Source organism: Vidua macroura, chromosome 16 (assembly GCF_024509145.1).
Source record: "Vidua macroura isolate BioBank_ID:100142 chromosome 16, ASM2450914v1, whole genome shotgun sequence".
Lineage (NCBI taxonomy): Eukaryota > Metazoa > Chordata > Aves > Passeriformes > Viduidae > Vidua > Vidua macroura.
The window spans coordinates 2,638,427-2,660,317 of record NC_071586.1 but is presented as its reverse complement, the minus strand read 5'-3'; the positions used below and the strand labels follow the sequence as shown (position 1 = coordinate 2,660,317).

General features: G+C 45.3%; 1 protein-coding gene across 2 annotated transcripts in view; it reads right to left on the bottom strand.

The window, feature by feature from the left end:
• Window positions 1–439: 439 nt before the first annotated feature.
• ADCY9 (adenylate cyclase 9) overlaps window positions 440–21,891 on the bottom strand; it is an 83,167-nt gene continuing 61,715 nt past the window's right edge. For both annotated transcript variants that reach the window (XM_053991868.1, XM_053991869.1), the window contains 5 exons: window positions 20,723–20,931; window positions 14,411–14,570; window positions 11,325–11,473; window positions 8,303–8,344; window positions 440–2,570 (listed from right to left, as the gene is read on the bottom strand). In XM_053991868.1, the coding sequence (XP_053847843.1) occupies window positions 1,382–2,570; window positions 8,303–8,344; window positions 11,325–11,473; window positions 14,411–14,570; window positions 20,723–20,931 (1,749 nt within the window). In that variant the 3' untranslated portion in view covers window positions 440–1,381. The remainder of the gene's footprint in view (window positions 2,571–8,302; window positions 8,345–11,324; window positions 11,474–14,410; window positions 14,571–20,722; window positions 20,932–21,891) is intronic.

The following is a 21,891-nucleotide window of genomic DNA, read 5'->3' as shown; positions in this document are numbered from 1 at the left end:
GGCCTCTGCTCCCAGGGACCTGCACAGAGCTGTCCACAGGACTGGGAAATGATTGTGCTTCTCAGCTCACTACAAGGACTCTTTTCCCTATTCCTGCTTTCAGCAGCAGGAAGGGAGCATTCTAATTTCTTCCCTGCTGCAAAAGAACTTGTGTGTGTGTAAAAATCCTGAAAAATATTGTGCAGCACCATTGGTTCAGTCCAGAGGGAAGCTGGGATATTCGACTGTGTTTGGTGGCTTCCCAAGTGCCACCAGCTTGGAACCAAATATTGCCTAAGGTAACATCCTCACAGTGGTTGGTAGTTCAAAGAGGCTCAAACACTGTCTTATTACTCCCACAAACCCACAAACAATTCATCTCTCCCGGTCCCTTCCACACGCGCAAATTCCCAAACAAAATAAAAAAAACCCCAAAAAAACCAAACAGGAATAAAATAAATAAATAAATAAAGGCATTCCCAAAACATTTATTTTGCTTCTCTCTTTCTCTCTCTCCAATCAGCTCAGAGACACCGACGTCACCTACCTTCGCCCACTGAGCTGCGTACGGAGCCGGGAGCCCTGAACTGCAGCACTCCCGTGGTCTCTCCTGCTTCTGGAAACCTGTCCCCAGAGCTGGCACTGTCCCACCCTCCTTCCATTCCCACGGATCAGTAACTCATTGGCTATATGGAAAAGAAGTTATCCAAAGCACACGATGGCACATGGAGGCTGCAGAAAGCATCGGGAAAGGAGAACAGAACGACAGCAGCTGTTCCTCCTGCCCTAACTAAAGGCTGAGCCACGGCACAACTCCCCCTCCAGCCCGACCCAAAGGGTGTCACCCCTCGCCCAGACATTCTTGTGGTGCATTACTGGCACTTTATAGCAGTCTCATATGGTAGATACATGCACATGTCTGTGTGTTACATACAAAAGGTCTGATAACAGTAAAACATTGTTCCGAGAGATATAAAAAACCCAAGGAGTTGCATTAGCCAAAAAAAGTGTTTTGTGAGAAACAACAATAAAAATGATATAACCACAGCTTTTCTTTTCTTTAAAATTAGATAAATACCCAAAGCTATGATTTCACTTGGGGCCTCTGTACCTTGACAGGGAGTCCAATGGAGTATATCTGAAGGCACTTAATATCCTCTACTCAGCTGTAAGATGGTTGCACAGGGAGCTGGGGAGCTTGGGATGTGGTTTGGGGCATGGAGGAGAGAGATGGATGAAAACAAGCCCTGAAGAGCCATGATCCACACAGCCCCAGGTGCCGAAATGAACACAAACGTACAACCCAGGTGTGGAGAAGGTCTATCTTGGAAAAGAAAACTGCCAATTGCAAAAGTCTGTGTGTTTCTATGGACAGAGCACTTCATGCAACTCTGACAGTTCATCATACACTCTTAGAGATATTTAGCTTTGTCAGTTCATTGACCTCCTCAGTCCCCATTTCCTCACAGTCATCCTTTTCCACGGCTTTGCCAAACCGGCACCTCTCCTCTGCCTTCGCCGTGTCTTTCTGGAGCTTCTTGGCGGAAGGAAGGATGTCCTTGGCTTCTGAGTTATCTGTGCCATGGGCTATCTTATCAGAATTCTGTACAGAAGGCACCAGGTTGGCAATCTCATCCGTCGGAGACCGCCCAATGCTGCCATCCACTTGAACCCGAATGTCTGGAGATATGGACAACTGGTGATGTGGCACGATCCCGTTGTCCATGCACTTGGGGTAAAGGTAGGTCTTCATCTGACCCTTCCCCTTCACATTGACCGTCCCCCTGTAGTCAAAGTCATACCCCATCTTGTTGAGGATGCGGTAGCTCTCCTCACTCACCTGGATGCGGCACTCGACGCCGGTGGTGTCCATCCTGCTCGCGATGTTCACGGTGTCCCCCCAGATGTCATACAACAGCTTGGTGGTGCCGATGACCCCGGCTGTGAGGGGGCCGTGGTTAAAGCCGATCCGGAGTTTGAAGTTAAACCACAGCATGTTGTTGTTGAAGTCGTCCACCACCCGCATCATTTCTTTGGCAAATTCAAAAAGGGTCTGCAGGTGCCCGTGGGGATGGCTGCTGTCCTGGCACTGCGAGGTGTTCAGCCCCGACGCCGCCATGTAGGTGGCCCCGATGGTTTTGATCTTCTCGATGCTGCTGTAGTGGGGTTTGCTCAGCAGCTCATCGAAGTCCCCGATGAGCTCGTTCAGGACTCGGTAACACTCCTTGCCACCCTCGTAGTTCTCCTCGTAGAACTCGCTGAAGTTCACGATGCTGGCAAAGATCACCCCGCCGCTGTCGTGGTTTTTGGAATAGCTCTGGGACACCTTCAGCTGCTCGGCCACGTGGTACGGGATGATATTCCTCAGCAGCCAGTCAGCCTGATCCCTCATGCTCTGGATCTTGGTGCGGTGCAGGTCGGCCTCCACGTCCCCGTGGTAGTGCAGCCGGTAACTGACCTCGAACTCGCGGTTCAGGAACCAGACCAGCAGGAGCAGCAGGAAGGACACCAGAACCACCTCCTGGCCGATCAGCTCCGCCGGCCGCTTGGCGTCGCTCGGCACCGAGCTGTTGCACGGGCTCTTTCTGGAGCTGCACAAAGGGGAGAACACACAGGTGCATTTTAACTTAGGGCATTGCCATCCCTGCTCCACAGTTAGAAATGCTGGAGAAGGAAGTGTGGGAAGCACAGTTGCATACTAAATTATAAAATATCAGCAGAGAACTTCATCTGCTGTTAAAGAAATGCCAAAGAATTAATTTAATTCTTAAACTCACCAAGTACTTACTTAAACCCACCAAGTATTTTTTTATCATCATGTTCAGTGGCACAGCCCAATCCTGTTTTAAGGACTTCACCAAGGAAACATTATCAGTGTATCTAAATATACAACTAAAACCACTGGATGTAAATATGTACCTGTGCGTGTGTTTAGGTATCTGAGTGCACTGAATGTCTGTACGTGGGGGTGTCTGTGAGTTTTGTGGAATTTAACTGGTTTTGTCTTTTTTATTACCTCCAATATTCACAACCAGCTGCTTTATACTCCTGTGCCTTTCCCTTGTGTCCTCACCAAGGACCAGGAACCTTTGCTGTGTGCCTTTAATGCTACACACGAAGGGTTTGGGAGAAGATAACCCTGTAAAAGACACATCATGGAGAACCCCTGTGGCAGGGGGTTAGAACTTCATGAGCTTTAAGGTCCTTCTGAGCCAACCCAGTCTGGGGTTCTATCAACTGCATGGAAGTGGGGAACATGGCTGTGCTGACATTTTTTCTATGATAAAACCACTTCAGCTTTTCATGGCAGAGACAGAAAGTTTCTCCAAGTGCCAAGATTACATAAAATAATCAAGAATTCCTGTCTGCCATAGATTGGGAGCAATATTTTAGATCCTTTTGACAGTTCACTGCCTGCCTGTGCAGATTATGAGGCGCTGATGGAGCATCTGCCAGTGCCAAACCACCCTGAACGAGGAGACATCTGCACTCTCCAATCTCAACTTTCTGCAGAGATGCAAAGGCTCAAATTGAATCTGAGAAGGCCCCACCTATGCAATCCCAGAAGCGAAGGCTGAACGCAGACAGCTTGGCACACAGTCATTTCTGCAGGGATCCAACTGCATTTTTTGGATAAAATTATGCCAAAGCTTGAGATTTGATATGAGCAGACATGCACTGAAGTTTTTCAAGTCAAGAGATGGTTTGAAAAGGGAAGGCATCACATCAACCTTTCTCCTGGAGAACCAGAAAGGAATCCATACTCAGCACCTGCCTGCATTTCTCTGGGAAGGCAGGAAGGGATTAAAACTCAGCACAACTGGAGCAACAGCTCAAGAGAAGGCTGAATTTGTTACTGTAACATATGAAAACATTCCTGAGTTAATTTTGTTGCTTCATGTCCATGGGGGACAGGCTTCCAGTTTGGATATATTTCAGAACTGAACTTTATTACAGGCACAGGTTTTTTTTTCTGAGTTGCATTCTCAAATACTTGATTGACAGGAAAGTGTGATGAAACAAAACCACAGCACAGCTGTGAGACAGACAAACGTGCTCCATATCCCAAAACATTTCTCTGTGCCGTAGTCTTTGTATCTGTTCCCTTTTTTACAGAAATCCTATGGGGAAAAAAGGTTTCTGGTGAGTGAAATATTTACAATACAGAGCGTGCAGGTTGAATTTCAGACAAAGGTAGGACACTGATTACACTGAAAATTACTTCTTTTGTTTTCTACCATAAATATACTTCTCCCAGGAGAAGTGAATGTGTATTCATCTTACTCCCTCTTCAGAAGGGGACCATGAAAGGAGGAGATGTCCCAACTCAAAGTAGAGCTCCACCATCAGGTTCCTGTAATTGCTGCACCAAGACACTCCTTCCTCCCAGATTCTCAACAGAACCTCTGTTATGAACCTGTTTATTTCCTCCCTTGAAAGACAAGTCAGAGACAAAGACAAAGCCCTGGTTTAGAGGTGGCCTTGGCTGGGTTAATGGTTGGACTCGATGATTCTTGCTGGTCCCTTTTATTCTATGATCTCCTGATCCTGGAGGTCTTTTCCAGCCCAAATGATTCCATAATTAATGACTAGAAGGGAACAATTCCTGAAATACAATTCCTGCTACCTATTTTGGAGGTGACAAAATGCCCTCCTGGCTTGATGGGCTTATAAAACAAAGTGATGCAGGTTAAGAGAAAATATCTTGGAAAATAAGAAGAGGTGGGGGAAAGTGAGGAAGGAATCTGGATTAAGGAGCACAATTCAGGCTCTTCTCTGAATCTAAGTTCATTATTTCTCACACCTTGTGGGCAGAGATCTGTGAAAGGATCTGAGCAATGACTGTTACTGCTCTGAGAGTAGGAGTTTGATCCAGATAATCCCCTCTAATATCAGACATTCTTGCCACAGGGATTTATTTAAGCCATTAAAGGTTTTTTATTTACAGTTTGCTGTACAAAACACTCTCTAAGGACTTTAACTCCTCTGCACTGAATGAGGCAAGCACCACAAAGGTTCTGTCAGGAGCAGTGGAAGGCAGGATCTGCCTTCAGGGAAGGAGCTCCCATTCCCACCCCTGGAGCTCTCCATGATCTGTTCAGTGTGGCCTGACCTCGCTGGCCACGTGGGCTCCAGCCCTGAGATCTGCATGTGCAGGGAGTGACTCACTGTGCACTGACCTCCTTCCATTCACGGGGAATGGGGTGGGATCCCTTCTCCAGAGCAGGCAATTTTATCCCATTGTGCACCAGCATGGAAAGCCCTGATTCCAGCCTGAAGGAGAGAGCAACTGCATCGTCCTCATCTGGAAATCCAGCCTGTGGACGTTGCAGTGACCAGGATACAGGATCTACAGGGCTGTAAATCACCTAAATCACCTCCCCAGGCAGCAGCCATGACCTGGAGTCACCCTTTGGAATGAAAAGAAGAAAAACTCCCCCACACCTCCAATAGGAAGGATCAACCCCATTGCCCAATCTTTCTCAATTCTACTTTTTATGAGGTGCTGCAGCAGAAAACTGATTTTAAAAATCATTCAAATTGAAATCTTGAGCTGACAATGTTTCTTTAACTCGAACTGGTGAAATGCTGCCTGGCACAGCCCCCTCACTATTAACTTGGCACCTTCATCCAGGCTGTGAACATGGAACAAGTGAGACTCCAGAGATAGAATCTCCTTTGGCTTGATCACAAATCATAAAGATAATGGCTTTCCACTGAAAGAGCTTTCTGGAAAGCCAGTTTGCTTCTGAGCCAGTAACCCCTGTTTGGATTTGGATATCTTGCTATGTTGAAAGAGGATGCCTCTGCCTGCTAAATCTGAGAGAGGAATGCAAGGGAGGAAAGGTGTGGAAAAGGGGATCAAACTGCTGCTGTCCATGAAAAACGTGCAGTGGATGCCTATAAACCCTGCCCTACAACCAGGTGACTGCAGTCTCCACTCAAGTGGCCGACTGCTGCTCCCCCTTGAGCAGCCACACTGGAAAGTGGCACATCCCACCTGCTCTGAGGTGAGGAAGGAATGAAAATGAGAAAAGTTTCCTGCTTCAGAGACAAAGTTCATGGTCATATCCTTTGGGCTGAAGAACTGGGCTGCTGGAAAACAAGGCAAACTCCACATTTTTATTTACAGACAGTCCAGAGGTGAACTCTGTGCTAAGGCTTCATTACCATTACTATTATTACTGTCTCTCTTCCCAGGCAACATTAATATTATCTCTATTCTTGATCAAGGAAAGGGAACAACCTCATTACAGGCAACACACAACCTTGTCTAGCCCTCTTAGAACATGGGAAAACTTTAGTGCTGAGTGGGGTAAGCAAGGAACCTGATTTACGCAATTTTGGCAGAAAGGTGCAGCAAAAAATTTGTTAGGCTAAGAGAGTTTCACCTTTTATTAGTCCATTACGAGAAAAAAGGGGAAATTCTGTACTCTAGAAATGTGGTATACAACAATATACAGCATAAGAGCCCTGAAGAAAGAAGCTGAATTCTGTTTAATGGCAGAAGCAGAATAGGATTAACTCCCAGTTCTCTCTTTTAACCTCCAATACTTGTTAATGTCCAAGTTTGGGCAGGGTCAGGCCAGGGGAGCTGGACTGAAGGGTAGTGCTGAGCAGAATTAGCACATGGGTCTCTTCCTCAGCTGAAGTAGCACAGACCATATCCTAATAAAAAGTGAAAAATGAAGTTTAGAAATGTTTAACAGGTGACATATCTTGGAGGTCACTGCCTTACTTGGCCTTTAGATCACAAGCCAAGCCTTGTAAAGGAGGCAAAGCCCCACTCCACAGCTGCTCACCAGAGACACCTCCATGGTTTGGTCCTCAGCAGCTCTCACCTTCACCTGCCATCAGTTAGAAGTTACATATTTATGGAAGAAAAATATCTGCAGGAAAACAATGCTTGACAGGTGATCTTTCCACAGATTTCTGTCACTGAGGGGAAGACCCAGTTGTCAAAGATTTAAGGCAGGATGAATTATTGATCAGTGATTAGCAGCTGGCCAGGAGCCTGCTGAGCTGCTGGGGAAGAGGTTTGTAATTCTGAGGAGCACAAAAGCTTCACAAACAAAAACAGGCATCCAAACACTAAGGATCCAAACTAAGGCTGATCCTAAGACACCACTGGAGTGATCAGCACACTGAAGTTTCCAAATAAAAAAAAAGGGAAAAGAAAAAAGCCCCCTCTATTATTTTGGCTTTATATTTCCATTCTGGATTCAAGGAAGTGGAATTCAAAGAACTTTCATTAATCAAAACCAGGAAAAAGGAAAACCCATCTCAGAAAAGCCAGAGCCCCCCCAAACCCCAAGACTGCAGTAAGTGCTGAGTCCTTGGTGAAGAAATACCCAAAGAAACACTGCTCTCATCCCTCTGTACTAAACCCCACGTGTTTTCTAAACTACCACAGCATTTGTGGAGATGAGAATTATTAGAAAGGAATTTTGTTTTGACACATCCTCCCAGGAAAAGGAACATGCTCCTGAAAACCCATTTTAGATGCATTCCCAAAGTCACACATCCACATCAATCAAACCCAGCATGGCCCAAATATTGTCCCCAATTTTTCAATGAGCAAACACAGACTTGTCTAAAACCAAAGACCAGTAAAAACACTTCAAATGGTATTGCAAAAACTTGCAATAAACCCATGAGAAACTCAACACTGAAATCACCAGAGTGAATCTTTAACACACTTATTTTAAGGGGCCATTAATTACCCAGGAAGGGATTTTTGTTTGCTTTGAAAGGCTGCAGGCTAAAATTTCCTTTGCTCTCAGTTTTATGACTCCCTGCCCTGCCCAGGCCAGGTGACAGCCAGGCCCAGACTGTCCCATCCCATCCTGGGAAGGCAGCTGGCTGCACATCCAGCTTTTCCAGAGGAAGCTCCTCCACACCAGGGAATTCTCACCTGCCCAGCTGTGAGAGCATTCAACTCACACTGCTTCTGAATGGTGCAAATCAGCCAAGGAAATCAAATAAACAGCTCGTGGTGGACAGATAATGCTCTAAAAACTGCTGCTACTGGAAAAACAGATGCTGTTTTAAATAGCTCCTCCATAGTTCTATTTCCTAGAAATCCAATTTAAGGAGAAAATATCATTATACAACTCTGTGACTGCAGCACCAGCCCTGATGAGTTTTGGTCATACCCAAGTAATCTGTAAAGGAAATTACACGAAGAGCTTAAACACAACTTGCTGAACCAATTTGTTGAATTCCCAAGTTATTACTGTGGATGTAAAGTTTTGCTACATGTAATTCACTGAAAATGTTTCTATCCCTAAATATAAAGATGGTAATTTTATATAAAGCTTACCTAAAGTTCTGTGCCAAATCTAGATGAGGAGCTTCCATGGAGCTGAAATGAAAAAAGCATTGATTTCAGAGGGAAAGCTAAAGCAATAAACAAACCATCCTGCAGCATTCCAGACAGAATTTTCATCTTCTCTATTGCACAGACCAATAACTGCACTGCAGGCCTGATCAGCTGCACACAAACTTTGTCTGAACATGACTTATCTGCTTGGAAGAGGGAACCAGCCAGAGCTGCAAATCCCTGTAAAGGGAAACTGGAACTTTGTAATGCCTGGAACAAGTAATTGTTAAACAATCCCATCTTACCTGGAAAATAGGGAAAAGCAATCCCAGAACTCTAAGACTCCATTACGCCTTCATCTTACGTGAGCACACAGCACAAATATTTTAAAAATAAAACACAGAGAGACAAAGCCCAACATCTTCAAACAAAAACCAAAACCAAAAACCCCCCAAACCAAAACCAACAAACCAAACAAACCAACCAAACCACCCAAACCCAAAAATCCTCCCAAATCCCCAAAATCCTAACAAACACAGAACCGGTGTTTTAAGATGCCATTAGAGAAAATAAGTGATCCAAGAACTTTTCTGATTTATTTGAATTACAATTTCTATACTGCAATCAAGTAGCAAGAGAGTATCAAACTCTCAGGATTGGTTACAACTGGAAAAGGAAGTACAACTGCAGAATGGATCTGTCTGTGGTGCAGACAGGGCTGCAACTGCCACGGTGACAAAAAATATTATCAGAATCATGGTAAGAGACAAACAAAAAGATGATTATTAACAAACTGAAGCAATGGGTTTCACTAACTAAACCTGTGTGACTTTTGTTCAGGATCAATTCTATAAATCACCTTTTCAGACCTGCAGTTGAACAGATCTATTACTTGAAATATTTATTTTTGAGGGATGATATAACAACATATTCCAGGATTTCTGAACCTTGCCCATTAATGGTCACTGTTGTTCACACCACAGGTGGAAATACACCATCATTAGTAACATTTATTAAGATAATGGTGTTTCTTAACATTCACAGAGCCCCTTTAGCACTCAGCAACAGCTGATGCTGTGACCTGACACAACAGCAAGGTCTCCACCTCTCACCTTTGGAAAAGCCATTCCCAGTCCCTTAATAAAGTTGAAATGCAGGGAAAATCCCAGTTCTGTGTCTTTCTTTCTGCACAAAGTCTCAACACAGAGCTTGTCCAGGAGTGTATTCCATGACCCCCTTTCACCAGGCTCTGCCAGGAGCCCCCAGGGAGCTGCACGGGGGGAGGGAAGGAGCTCCAGGAACTTCTGCTGGGGGGAATCAGGGAAGAGCAACCAGGGAATCAAGAAATGGCATCAAGGGTCTGCTCTCCACTAATTCCCCTGGAAAACCAAACCTGGGGTTGAGTTTGGAGCCAGGTGGGGGTTGGGCTCTGCTCCCAAGGAACAAGTGACAGCACAAGAGGAAACAGCCTCAAGTTGTGCCAGGGAGGTTTGGATGGATATTAGGGAAAAAAATGTCCTAAGCAAAAGCCCTGGCACAGCTGTCCAGGGCAGGGCTGGAGTCCCCATCCCTGGGGGGATTTAGAAGTCCTGTGGATGTGGCACTTGGGGACATGGGGCAGTGCTGGGGGAACAGCTGGACTCGGTGGTCTCAGAGGGCTTTTCCATACTCAGGGATTCTGTGATTCCATGATTCTCAGTGAAGCTGTAGCTGGCCAGTGAAAGCCCCAGTGCTACAAAGGGAAAAGCCACAGGGAGAAAGTCTTTGTGACTGGGAGAGGGCCACTCAGTGCTGGGGGACAGATGATGTTCACTGGGATCACTGGGATCCTGAGCCCAATGGGACAAATCCATGAGGAGACAAGGGAGGTTTCAGAACCAAACACTCCTTTCCTGCACTGAAGCTGGAGAGAACTCCCCTGCCCCTCCTTGTCCAAGTCTTTTGCAGACAGACAAGAAAGGGATTTTTCTGTAGTCAATATGATTTAGAAATAATTTGTCAACTGACTCCAGATCCAGGATATTTTTTCCCCAGGACTTTCTCCCTTCAACCCTTACAGTCACCTCAAATCACAGATGTGAACAGTTGTAAGAGGTGACTTTTATTCTCCCTTTTTTTAAAATACAAATTTGATCAAGATTAAGAGACCACTGAAGACACTTAAAGAGGCAATTAAAGCTAAGTACTCACTAAAATATGTATCTGCAAACTCTTTTTGGTTTGTTTGGGGTTTTTTTTTCATGTTTTTCACCTTATGATTTAGCAGGTCTCTGAAGGAGAGGAACTGACTGATTGAGGAGAAGACCTTGCTAAGTCCATCCCAAGGGAGGGTCCTAAGCCACTGAGAAGTGCAAGTTGATTATAAAATTTTGCCAATATGAGTAGAAGGCTGGAAGGACCTCCTTGACTCTCTTGGCAAGAAAACAGTAGGAGAACACCGCAAACAAATTCTCCTTGCATAAAATCATTTATCAGAGGAAAACTGGAAAAATTTAAGGTTATTGCACAGAAACTGCATTATCTTGATTCCTCTGGTTACTGTTCTGCAGAGTCCTCTGAAAAGGTAGGAAACTGAGAATGGAACTGGCTATTAGATCCCATTAGATCCCATTAAACCTAAGCACCTGCCTTCCACACTGGAAAATGCATTGAGGAAGGAGGTGGAAGAAGAATATGTGATTCCTAAGGGCAAAAATAAATCCAGAGGGGTTTGGGGAGCAGTTGGGCACTCTGGCACCACCAAATACCTGGGAAATTCCTTAACAAAACAGATTTTCAAACTATGGTGAAAGGCAATTCTGTGGGTCTGTAACTGTGTCCTAGAAACACATCAGGAAGCACAGAGTGTCACACAGAAGAGGGCCCCCTGAAATCCTTCAAAAAAATAAATAATGAAGAAATAAAATCATTAAGGTTGAGATGCTGGAGAAAGTCATGGCAGACAGCAAAATCCTGTGCACCAGCCCCTTGTTTCCCTGGGAGAAGCCCAGCTGTGCTCCCTGCAGCCACGAGTGAGGCTCACCTGGAGGGGCACAAGGAGACGTAGAGCAGGATGAGCAGCACTGCTCCCACCACGGTTGCCAGCAGGGATCTCATCCAGGAGCTGAGCTGGCAGAAGTTACAGTACTGCACAATGGTGATGAGAATGGCACAACACATGAACATGGTGTACTGCAACAGAGAGAGAGAGGGGGGTTAACAGCTGCCCAGGGCCCTGGCACACAGCCACGCCAGGGAGAAGGGGTAATCCCGCCTGGATGACGGGCACAGGAAGCGATCCCACGTGAAGATGGACATCTTCCCTTCCAGCAGCAAGAAAACCTTTAGCACTGGTGGTTTGGCACTGTTTTCCCTGGATGGAGTTTTTTATCACACACCCGTTATTTCAGCGATGTCCAGAGCCTCCAGCTTACCTTGGTCAAAAGCTCAGTGCCTCTTCTCATCAAAACAAGGGAAAAAAAGGTGAAAATTCATGGCAACCCCCTCTCCACTGCTGGGGTTAGATCCTGCCTGCTTTAAACTGAATATCGAAATTCCATGGCATTGGAAATGCAGAGTGCAATTTCACCCACCTGCCTGCTTTTGGAAACACTTCTCAGAGAACATTCTCACACTGCCCTGTAACACCTGAGTCCAGGGAAGGAAGGATCTGCCTCAGTGACAAAAGGCAGCTTCAGTCACCGGCAACTCACACTTGGAACACGACCACTTGTGGCAATTTGAAAGGACAAGCTCATTATTTTCTGTTCCAAATGTCTCATCTCAAAACCCCTTTATCTCTCCACAACTTCACTGGATAAAGGAAAGGAAGTGCAGGACAGATGCATTGCTCAGAGCACCTTTATTTCCCCAGGTACAAACTTACGGTGCTCAAAACTCTCAAGTGTGCCAGTGATGTGCCAATTTTGGTTTCCCAAGAATATTCATGACCATCCAAACTAAACTAGAGACTCCACACTTAGATTAAGGAGTTCTGGTCTAGCTCCATGCTGTGTTTTACAGCATGAAATGATCATTCTCTCCCTTTCTCTCTCCCTTTAGGTGTCCTGTGCAGTTGAAGTGCAGCCCCTGCAGCCTGGCAGTCCTGTGGCATAACAAACAAGCATGTGATCGAGAGCAGACACGGTGTATGGGAAAAATCCTTACATAATTCACCAGTTTTAAACCACAAACAACAATTGTTGGTTTTTTAAATTACTTAAAAACAGATAAAAGGAATTTCAGAAGTGTCCATAAAAAACCCACAACTTAAACCTACTTTTTCCCCACCCCCATTTCAGGTCTCCCAGAGTGGCAGAGCACTGGTTCTCAATCCAAGTGATGCCCCAGCATGAAGCCAGCCTATAGAGGGTCAGGATGTGCTGGATTTTACTATGGATGCATGGCTTTGGAAAGTTTTTTTTCTTTTTTCATGGCTGTTTTTTTAATTGTTAAAAATTGTTAATTTTCATTTTAATTATTTTATATCCAGGGAGGGTATAAAATGCTATGAATAAAAAAAAAACTTTGCAAAACCATGTCATAGTAAAGGAGGACACTCACCTGACCCTCTATAGATTGACTCCATTTCCTAGAGCTCCACGAGTGTGGAAACAGTAGCACAAGCTGAGTTGGGACATCTCTTGGAGAGTGAGCCAACAGCCCTATGACTCTGGAGCACCTGCAAGAGGAAAGAAAGCAAAGTTCATTCTCAGTTTGGTGATGAAAATCACCATTTTACTGCTGCTGCTGAAGTGTTTTGACTCAACCTGACCTGCTGTATTGAGAACACACTCATAAAGTGGTTCTTCTGATATTATCTGAAACGTTTGGAGAGATGATCAAGGATGGTGATGAACGGGATGGTATCAAAATCAATGGACAGATTTGAGAGATTCGAAGGTTTTCAGCTCCCTTCCCCTGAGGAAAACATTCCTACAGTTATTTACTGATAATCATGGAGGGGAAAGACCATCTTTAGAATGAATGAACAAACAAATCCATTTACAGCTTACAAATTCCTCCCTAAAGTTCCAAAAGGTAGAAGCTGCAGAATGATCTTAAGCATGGGATGGAACAGAATGTCAACCACACCCTCCTGTGACTGTGATAACCACGGGATGTGTGTTTAAATCAGCAAGGATTTAAAATATCTGTGGTCACACGTTCCCATGGAACAAACAGCCCCCAGTACCCAGGAATAAGCTGTGATAGGAAGAGTGAAGAAGATCTGGTCATTACCTACACCCAGGGCCCTGAAACAGCAAGAGCTTTGTGAAACAGAATTCCCTGAAGATCCTGGAAAGGAAGGATTGCACGCTGTGCTGCCTGAGAGAAACCTGCAGAGAAACAATCTTTCATCTCCAGCTTGAGGCCATTTTGTTCTCAGTTTTTAAGCCTTGATTTTATGCTACAGTTGGCCTTTAAATTAAACTGTTCTCCCCTCTCCTCACTGCTGCCCATGGCAGGCAGCTGGAACAAGAGGTGCCTTCCAACCCAAACCATTCTGTGATTCTATGAATGTTTAACCCCTCATTCTCCCCTTCTGAGTGCTTTGAATAACAGAGACACCAAATTCCCTATGGATCTCTGTGTCTGGGTTAAATATGCCAATTTCTTTCCATTCCTTTCCAGAAGGCAGTTATTGCATTCATTTAACCATTCCCACAGCCCCAATGGCCATTTCTAGGTACCAAGTGCTCTCTGCTTTGAATTCCTTCATCTCGCTCTGCAAAGCCTAAACACCCCTCACTAATTCTGTTCCCACTGTCAAGGTTCACTGATACAGCTTCTCTGACTCCAAACTCCAAATCCAGCCCAGGACAATAGCCCTGAGATAAACCACTTGCATTATCTCAAAAAAATTCCTGCAGAAGTGCTTGGTCTAAGAGGAAAAAGGTATGCAAGCAGCAGGAATTTCTAGGTATCCTCTCCCCTTTTGTCTGAGAGTTTTCACCATGACTGTGTTTACATAACAGACTAGGAATTCCATCATCCACAAAGCCCCATCCCTCCAAGGGATCTGTATCAAACAGATGTAAAGCAGGAGGGAGGTGGAGGAAAGCAGGCAAGCAACAAGCTTTGTTAGCTCCAAACAGTCACGTTAGGGAATGGAGTTCAACAACTTACATGTATATTTGTTTCAAAATCAGAGGTGAAGTGTGAAAAAACTGCAAGAGCTGGGAGAGAAACCAGGATTGCACCGAAGAAGTGTCGAGGCAGCCAGCCAGATATCACCTCCAGGAGACGCTTGGTGCAAGTCATCACCTCCTCCAGGAAGAATGCCATCCTGGAACACAGGAAAGCAGGGAAGCAGGCTTTAATGGCAGCACATCTCCTTGTACCTCTCATTTACCTGTAATAATACAGCTTCAAAGCCACCACTTAGGCTCTGTGAGCAAACAAGGTGCCACAGCACCTGCTGGTGATTCCAGGGAATAATCCAGCCTGGCTGCCAGATGAGCAAGTGTTTGCTCTGGTGAGGAGGGGCAGCAAAGGGAGGGAGAGCCTCGGCAAGGTGGCTTTGAGAAAGCAAAAAGCCAAACTTCACTTCCTTGGAAGGTTAAGCAGAGGGGAGACTCCTCTCCATTCATAAATAAAGCAGGCAGGGAGAAGGAAAACTTTTACAAGTTAAAGCTACTGAAAATAACACCAGGAACGTTTGAGGAGCAGGGCAGCTCCAGCACCCATCACACTGCAACCCAAACCAGTTCTCCCAGTTGCAACCAGCCAGTCTGCAGGCAGGCTCCGTTCCCTGTCATTAGGGAAGGGGAAGGGGAGCGTGGGCTGCGAGCTGGCAGGAGCTGAGCTGCAGGAGCTGAGCCCGGGGAGGCCAGCTGGCACCGCCCAGCTGGGTGCCACCAGCCCCGCGGGAAGGAGCGGCTCTCGCCTCGAGCTGCGAGAAAACCACGGCCCCAACCTGGGAAGAGCTGAAGGAGCCAACTGGAAGAGCTCTGGAGAGCAGCTTACCGGAGATGCTTCTCAAATGAGAGCAGCTCTAATTGCTGAAATGAATAAGGGAAGGGAAGAGGATGCTCAATGCTCAAGGGCATTGCATAGAAAACTAGTATTTATCCACAGAAATAAATCCTTGGGATAACTTCCTTCTCAAAGCTCAACATTAGTCACTTGAGAAAAATTGCAACTGCTGTTCAAGTGCCTAATTATTTTTAAGAAGCTGTAAAAAGGTGGTGTAGCACAGTTAGCTGCATCCAGAGCCATTAATGGCATGTATGGAATTGTCAGATTCAGGCTGGGCAGGTAATTCTGGACTACAGAGCCCAAACAGTACAAAACCACACCTTTTGTTTGGACAGAGATGCTCACAGCTGAAAAAAAACCCAGAAACACCCACTAAATATGAAATTCCAGAGTCTCCAAAGTCATATAAATTACCCCACATCACCTATAGCTCCAAAAAGAGAAAAGATATCCACTCATTTTTAACCTTGTTGTCTGAAATACAAGGTTTTATACTGGATAAAAGCCTGACACAAACCAAGCTGAATTTAAATTTCTTTATGCCAGTATGACACTCATTCCACACCTTTAAATATAAATAGTCTTTGAATAAGATTTTAATTCTCCAGCCTGGAATTCTGTGACTTGTAATCACAAGTATTTTGTGAAGCATAAAGAACTCCTCTCTAATTGCATGTGTTAAAATCTGTAAATTATACTTAAATTCACAGAAAAAGAGGAATCTGGGAGGATGGAATACACTGTAATTCACCGGGAGCCCACGAGAGGGTGCTCACAGATTTGCCAGTTCCCAGTTTAATGGCCTTCCACTCACACCAAGAATTCTAACTGTATTCCACTGGAAAGCAGCATTTCCAGCAAAGCACTGAAATTTAAAAACTGGATATTAATTATTTTATAAAAGCTCTCTAGAGTAAGAACTGGGGTTACTGAAGGGTTACAGACTGTCAGAACTGTGCCTGTGCCCAGTGGCAGCCCCGTTGTCCAGCGCTGAGTACATCTGAAATCACCACCCAACTTCCCAGCTCTGAAAATAAAGCCCCATTCTCCAACAGCCGATGGATTGGGATTGGCACCTCCACGGCTGAGCTGAGAGCACGGAGGGGGGAAAGGATGCCAGGCCCCGGCTCCCTGGGCACGCCGCTCCCTGCGAAGGCAGCCTGGTGCCACCTGTGCCCACGCTCCCATCCCGGCTGGCACAGACCCGGCTCTGTGGCACACGCCCAGCTCATGTCTCTCACCCCAACCCACACACCAGGGACTTCACCGTTTGCATTTTCCTTCCTGCCAAGCCTCCATGCCAGGACAAATTCCTGTAGGAACTATAGCAACAAATCCACGGCTGAACCCGAGGGGTTAATCCTGCCATGAGGACACTGCTTTATTTAGGCAGCTGCTGTCTCACAAGGGCAGGTGCACATTCCAGGGCAATGCCACGTTTCTCCTGAGAATCTTTACCTTCTTGCACTGATTTCTTCGGGATGGGATTTAGCGTGGGGCTCTGCACTCCAGAATTACACGATGGAATTCTCCTCCTTAGCAGTGAATCCAGCCCAATGCTCCCAGCACAGGAAGTCAGGGGTGCATTAAATCCAGACAGCAGTGAGAACTGCAGACAGATTTAATGGCTACAGGGCAGTATCAGTAAATAATGCAGTGTCAGTGGGCAGCTCAACGGGGCTTAAATGCTAAAGCATCTGAGCTGTTTACACAAGCTGGAGTTCAAATTAGTAACTTTGACATAAATGATTAATGCCTAATGGAGACTGTTACCATCATTTTTGTATTTACTGGCAGTTTAAAATCAATTCCCAGAGTTCAAATCAAAAGCCCTTGGCACAGCAGCAATTTGGTGGGATATTAAATACCAGATGTTAGAAATAAATAAAGGCAAACAGACTACATTGTTTTCCTCAGCATCAATACTCTGTATCAGTCGTGTTAACAGATCTGGTTCATTAGGCTCGAGGGGCAGAAAGCAATTTCTGCTCCTGGTCATGAGGAATTTAGGAAGATCAAATGTTGGCCACAGGTCATGGCTGAGGATGGATGGGGGGTGGCACCTCAGCAAGGCTGGGAAGGCGAAGCACCAGGAAAAGGGCAGGTCTTTGGTCAGACAACAGCACAGCTTCCCTTCTACTGTTGGATTGCACTTGCTTTCTTCATCCAGACGATTCTTTTTTGCTGTCTAGAAAGGCCCTTTTAAATTAATGAATCAACTCCCACCTCTCACTTTCTGGAACAGGAATAAACACCCACTCTTCTGCCCTCAACCCTTCACCCACAAGCCTTCCCTAAAACATGCTATCAAAAGCAACACATTTTTCATAAATAAACTTATTTATAAGCAGTTTTACTCGAGGACAAGATGTCAAAATTATCTAGTGAACAAAACTTCTATATTTACACTAACTATTGGGCAGCTGTTGGGCAGAATCTCTAACACCCATTCCTGCAGAGCCACACCTCAGACTCCCAAGTGGAATCTCACACACTGTTGTACATTCAATGACAATGGTTTTTTTTAAATACCAGAACTTTAGGATCTCTTACACTTCAGCTGAGCTTGTCAAAGTAGCTACATTTCAAGTGGCAGAAGGACATTCTTCAGAGAACATTTACAGAGGAGATGACATCTTCCACGTGCTCACAAATGAAGCACCAATTTTTGCCTGCAGCTTTATACAATTAATTTTCGAGTGGCTCTTGTGCTAACAGTGGGATGCTCATCTATAGGTACTCCAATAATTTATTATCAGACACTTCAGAGGAATCAAAACATCCCTCTCCCTCATAAGCTTTGCTCCATGAGGACTTTTGCTGTTGCAGAACTCAAGTTTTAAGGCGTTTCTCACTGCCCAGGCTGTGACAGTGCGGTGCTCTCCTCTTCCCTCCCACACCTGGGCTGAGCTAGGGGAGCCCTTGCTAGGCTGAGTCCTGGATTTAATTTCAATTTAGCTGATTTAAAGGCAGGGTTAGCATCATGATAATGAAAATACAATGTGAAACTTAGGCAAGAATTTTCTGGTCTTAAAATAATCCCTTTTCCTGAAATTCTGGGATTGTGCCCAGCATTGTAGTCCAGTCTCCTCCCCAAAGATATCTCAGTGGTATTCTGTGATTGTCATTTGGGATGACATTTCTGCACAGGAAGTTCTGCACTGTTTCTGTGCATAATGAGTGGTCAGAAGGAGCAGTCCTCATTTGGAAGAGGATTTGAAGAGGAAAAAGATGATTTTCACCTCCCTGCCCAAAGGAACTGTACAGAGTGTGTGCCTCAGGTTATGAAAACTGGAGTGGCCCAGAAGTGTATTTTAGGTATTTACTATAAAGCAAATACACAATATAGCTTCAAAACATCCCTGCTGGTTTGAAGGAGAGGACAGGGAAAGGCAGTGGTCACTTGCCTCATCCAACCATTCCTGCTTCCCAAGGTAACCAGGACAATTTGAAGGGTCTTGAGATCACAGGTCAGGTTGACAGCACAGAGCTGCAGTGAAGCCAAACCCCTGCACAGCCACTCACAGACAAAACCACTTTGCCAACTCTTGACTGTATAGACTGAAAACAACAATTTTCCTTCTTCTTAAGGAACCCATAAACCACCAATTACAGAGCAGGACTGCTTTAAAACTTTATGTATCTACCTATAAATATTTCTATGATTATAGCAATAATTTTTATAAATGTACAAAATAAGGCAAAAGCAATGTCCTACAAGGAAAACAAGTGGAGAAAACAACAAATTGAAAAATACTAAAATGAAGTAAGAATTCACCTGTAAAGTGAGTGAACACAAATTTTCTCCAAATACACCTGGACAGCAGAAAGCAGCACTTCTGGAAAGCAGTGGTTGTGCTGTTCCCAGCTGAACAAGTTCATGGCCACCAAACCCAGACCACCTGAAAGAGCTGCCTGAAATTAAACTTCTGCCCCACCCAAACCAGAGTACAGAAACTTCTGCAAAGGGGAAAATGCATTTCTGATGCAAGAGAGAGGACAGACAAATAATTAACACAGTTTAGAATGACAACTCTACCAGTTCAACCATCTCCCAGTACAGCTTTTAACTCTCTGAATTTCTGTATCTCCTAAAAACTATTCAAATTGCAACAACCAAACACACCTGCTAAGAAATGCTATCTTTAAAAGCATTTCATAGATGGCTTCTCTCTACTCCACATGCCAGCTTCAATGTAAATCCACTCACACACATTTATATGCCCAGTGAGGTACAAATTCCTTCAGTGACTTAAAGCATTAATTCAGTATTTTTTACCTTGACCCTTCAAAGTCAAAATAAGAGTGCAAACTGCAATCTCTTGTTTCTTTTGAAACAGCAGCAAAAATTGCTTCCAGCTCATGATTACAAAAGCATTTTGACTGACACATTCCTGACAGATCTGCAGAACTCCAGGAGAGGACACCCATTTGCACACACCATCCTTCTCCTGCTGTTGTGTCAGGGAAGTGCAGGGAGCATCAGGATGAGGAGGGCAGAGTGAACCGGCTCCCACAGGTCCGGACAAGCAATCAGCTCATTAACAGGTCGATCACCTGGGTTAATGACAGGTTACACGGGGTATCTGTGCAGACCCAGGAGAGCACAAGCTGCACTGAACAAAGTGCTCTGAGTGTGTGAGTAACCCTGGGGATGGAGGAGCTGCCACAGCAGTGTCCTGGAAGCCCAGAACACCCCAGCACTGGGGGTGACTGGCGCAAATGGGGAATGAGGAGCTGCTGTTAAAACCCAGGCACCTGCAGCCAAGTCTGCTGAGGGCACAGGAGAGGCTCAGGGGCAGGACAAGGGCTCAAGTGTGGGGCTGGCACTTCTGAGCATGGCCCTGCCAAGTGCCAGCCCTTCTGCAGAGACAGAACAGTGCCCTGCACTTCTGGGGAAACACTGGACTCCTGTTGTATGTCAGAAAACATGAACTATCTCAATGTTAACTCATGAAACTTTAAAAAAAAAATTCTGGACAGACACAATGTGCCTTTAGCAATTTCTCTTCTTTCCTTCTTTGAGGGCAGCATTTCTCTTTGCAGCTCTGACACATGATGTCAGTTTTAACCCCAGAACTCTGTACTTTTATCTCGGAGTTTAAAGGAGTGGTTTTTTGCAGGACAGATCAAAGTTTTCTGTTTGAATTCTGACGGTCCTGTGAGGACAGAAGACATACAGCGGCACGTGGCATCCCAAGGAACAGTAAGAGGGGCAGGGATGGGGTGCAGATTCCATTTCCTTACATGATCTCTATCAGAGTCACAATTCTGCTGCAATTCCTGTAGCCAGAGCTCTCCCTGCACAAGATGTGCCACGAGCCTTGGCTGCACTGACTGCTCTTCAAGCCTTACAGCCCATCCAAGCCAGTTCCTGGGTTCTGTCAAACAAAATGTTCCCGAGCCAAGCACCACTGCAGCTCTCCCTGCCCTTTGCAGACTTTGTTACACTTTCTTTACCTGATGGAGATGACAAGGGACAGCACTTCCAGCAGGATGGCGATGACGAACACCGCGACGGCCGCAGGTGGCGGAGGGGACGCGACCATGCCGTGCTTCAGGAAACACGTGATGGAGAGGATGAGGAAGACTGTGGTGGACAGGAACACGTCCAGGAGCGAGCTGAAGGTTGCACTGGCAAATGTCTTCACTGGAGCATTCCTTATAACCTGTGTGGAGCACAGGGATTGAGGGAAGGGATGGAAAGGAATAAATGCTATTTTGCTGAATTCAACTGGATGATGAACAGCAGCTCCTAACAAAGAAAGGAATGAAGAAATTTTGGCCACTTCATTAATCCAGTGTAAGCACTGGCTGGAAACAAGAAGCAGAAGAGGTTTGATGGCTGTCACAGCTTCCTGAGCAGACCGTGTTGAAAAGAAGTATTGGTGGCACAGCCCCCAGGCCTGGGGTGATTTTTACACGCTATTATGATACAGAAAAAAACAACATGAATATTGACTATTCTGTGCAAAGAAACATTAATAAGTAGAAGATTGAGTTATGGGATATTTTATTCTATTATTTTAAAATAATAACAGATTTTACTATAACCTTTTTAGCACTGATGGTTAAGAAAACCCTCCTAACACCACTCCACAGACAACTCCTGCGGCAGAATTCAGATCTCCCTTTCAGACCAGATTAAAAGCTGTGTAATCCAAATTGATCAGAGCCCAGGACATCCAGTTCTGCTCTTCCATAACCCCTCGCCACACATTCCCATCCCATCCTGGCCTGGCCCACTGCTTGTGCAGCTGTGCTTTGTGCTACTGCAGCTAGTCCTGCTAAAAACCAGATCATCAGCTCCACATCCTGGCTTATGAAGGTGAGCCCAGTCCTAGGAGTGTTTTTATCTGCCCAAGAGACCATAGAAAGAAGCTCCAAAGAAAACCAGAAACTCTGTTATCAATGTCACCATGAAGGCGCCCAGGTGGAATGCTCTGGTTTAATTTGGAAGTTTCTTTTGTTCCTCAGAACACTTCCCGTGCTCAGCAATACTGGGAAACAAACTTATTCCTCTTATACCTCCCTACAACCTAACAAATTCAGCCAGCATCACTTCAGTGCCAAAACTACCTTTTAACTTGAAGGGGTAGCAGAATCCTGCTCATCCACACACGAAGGGA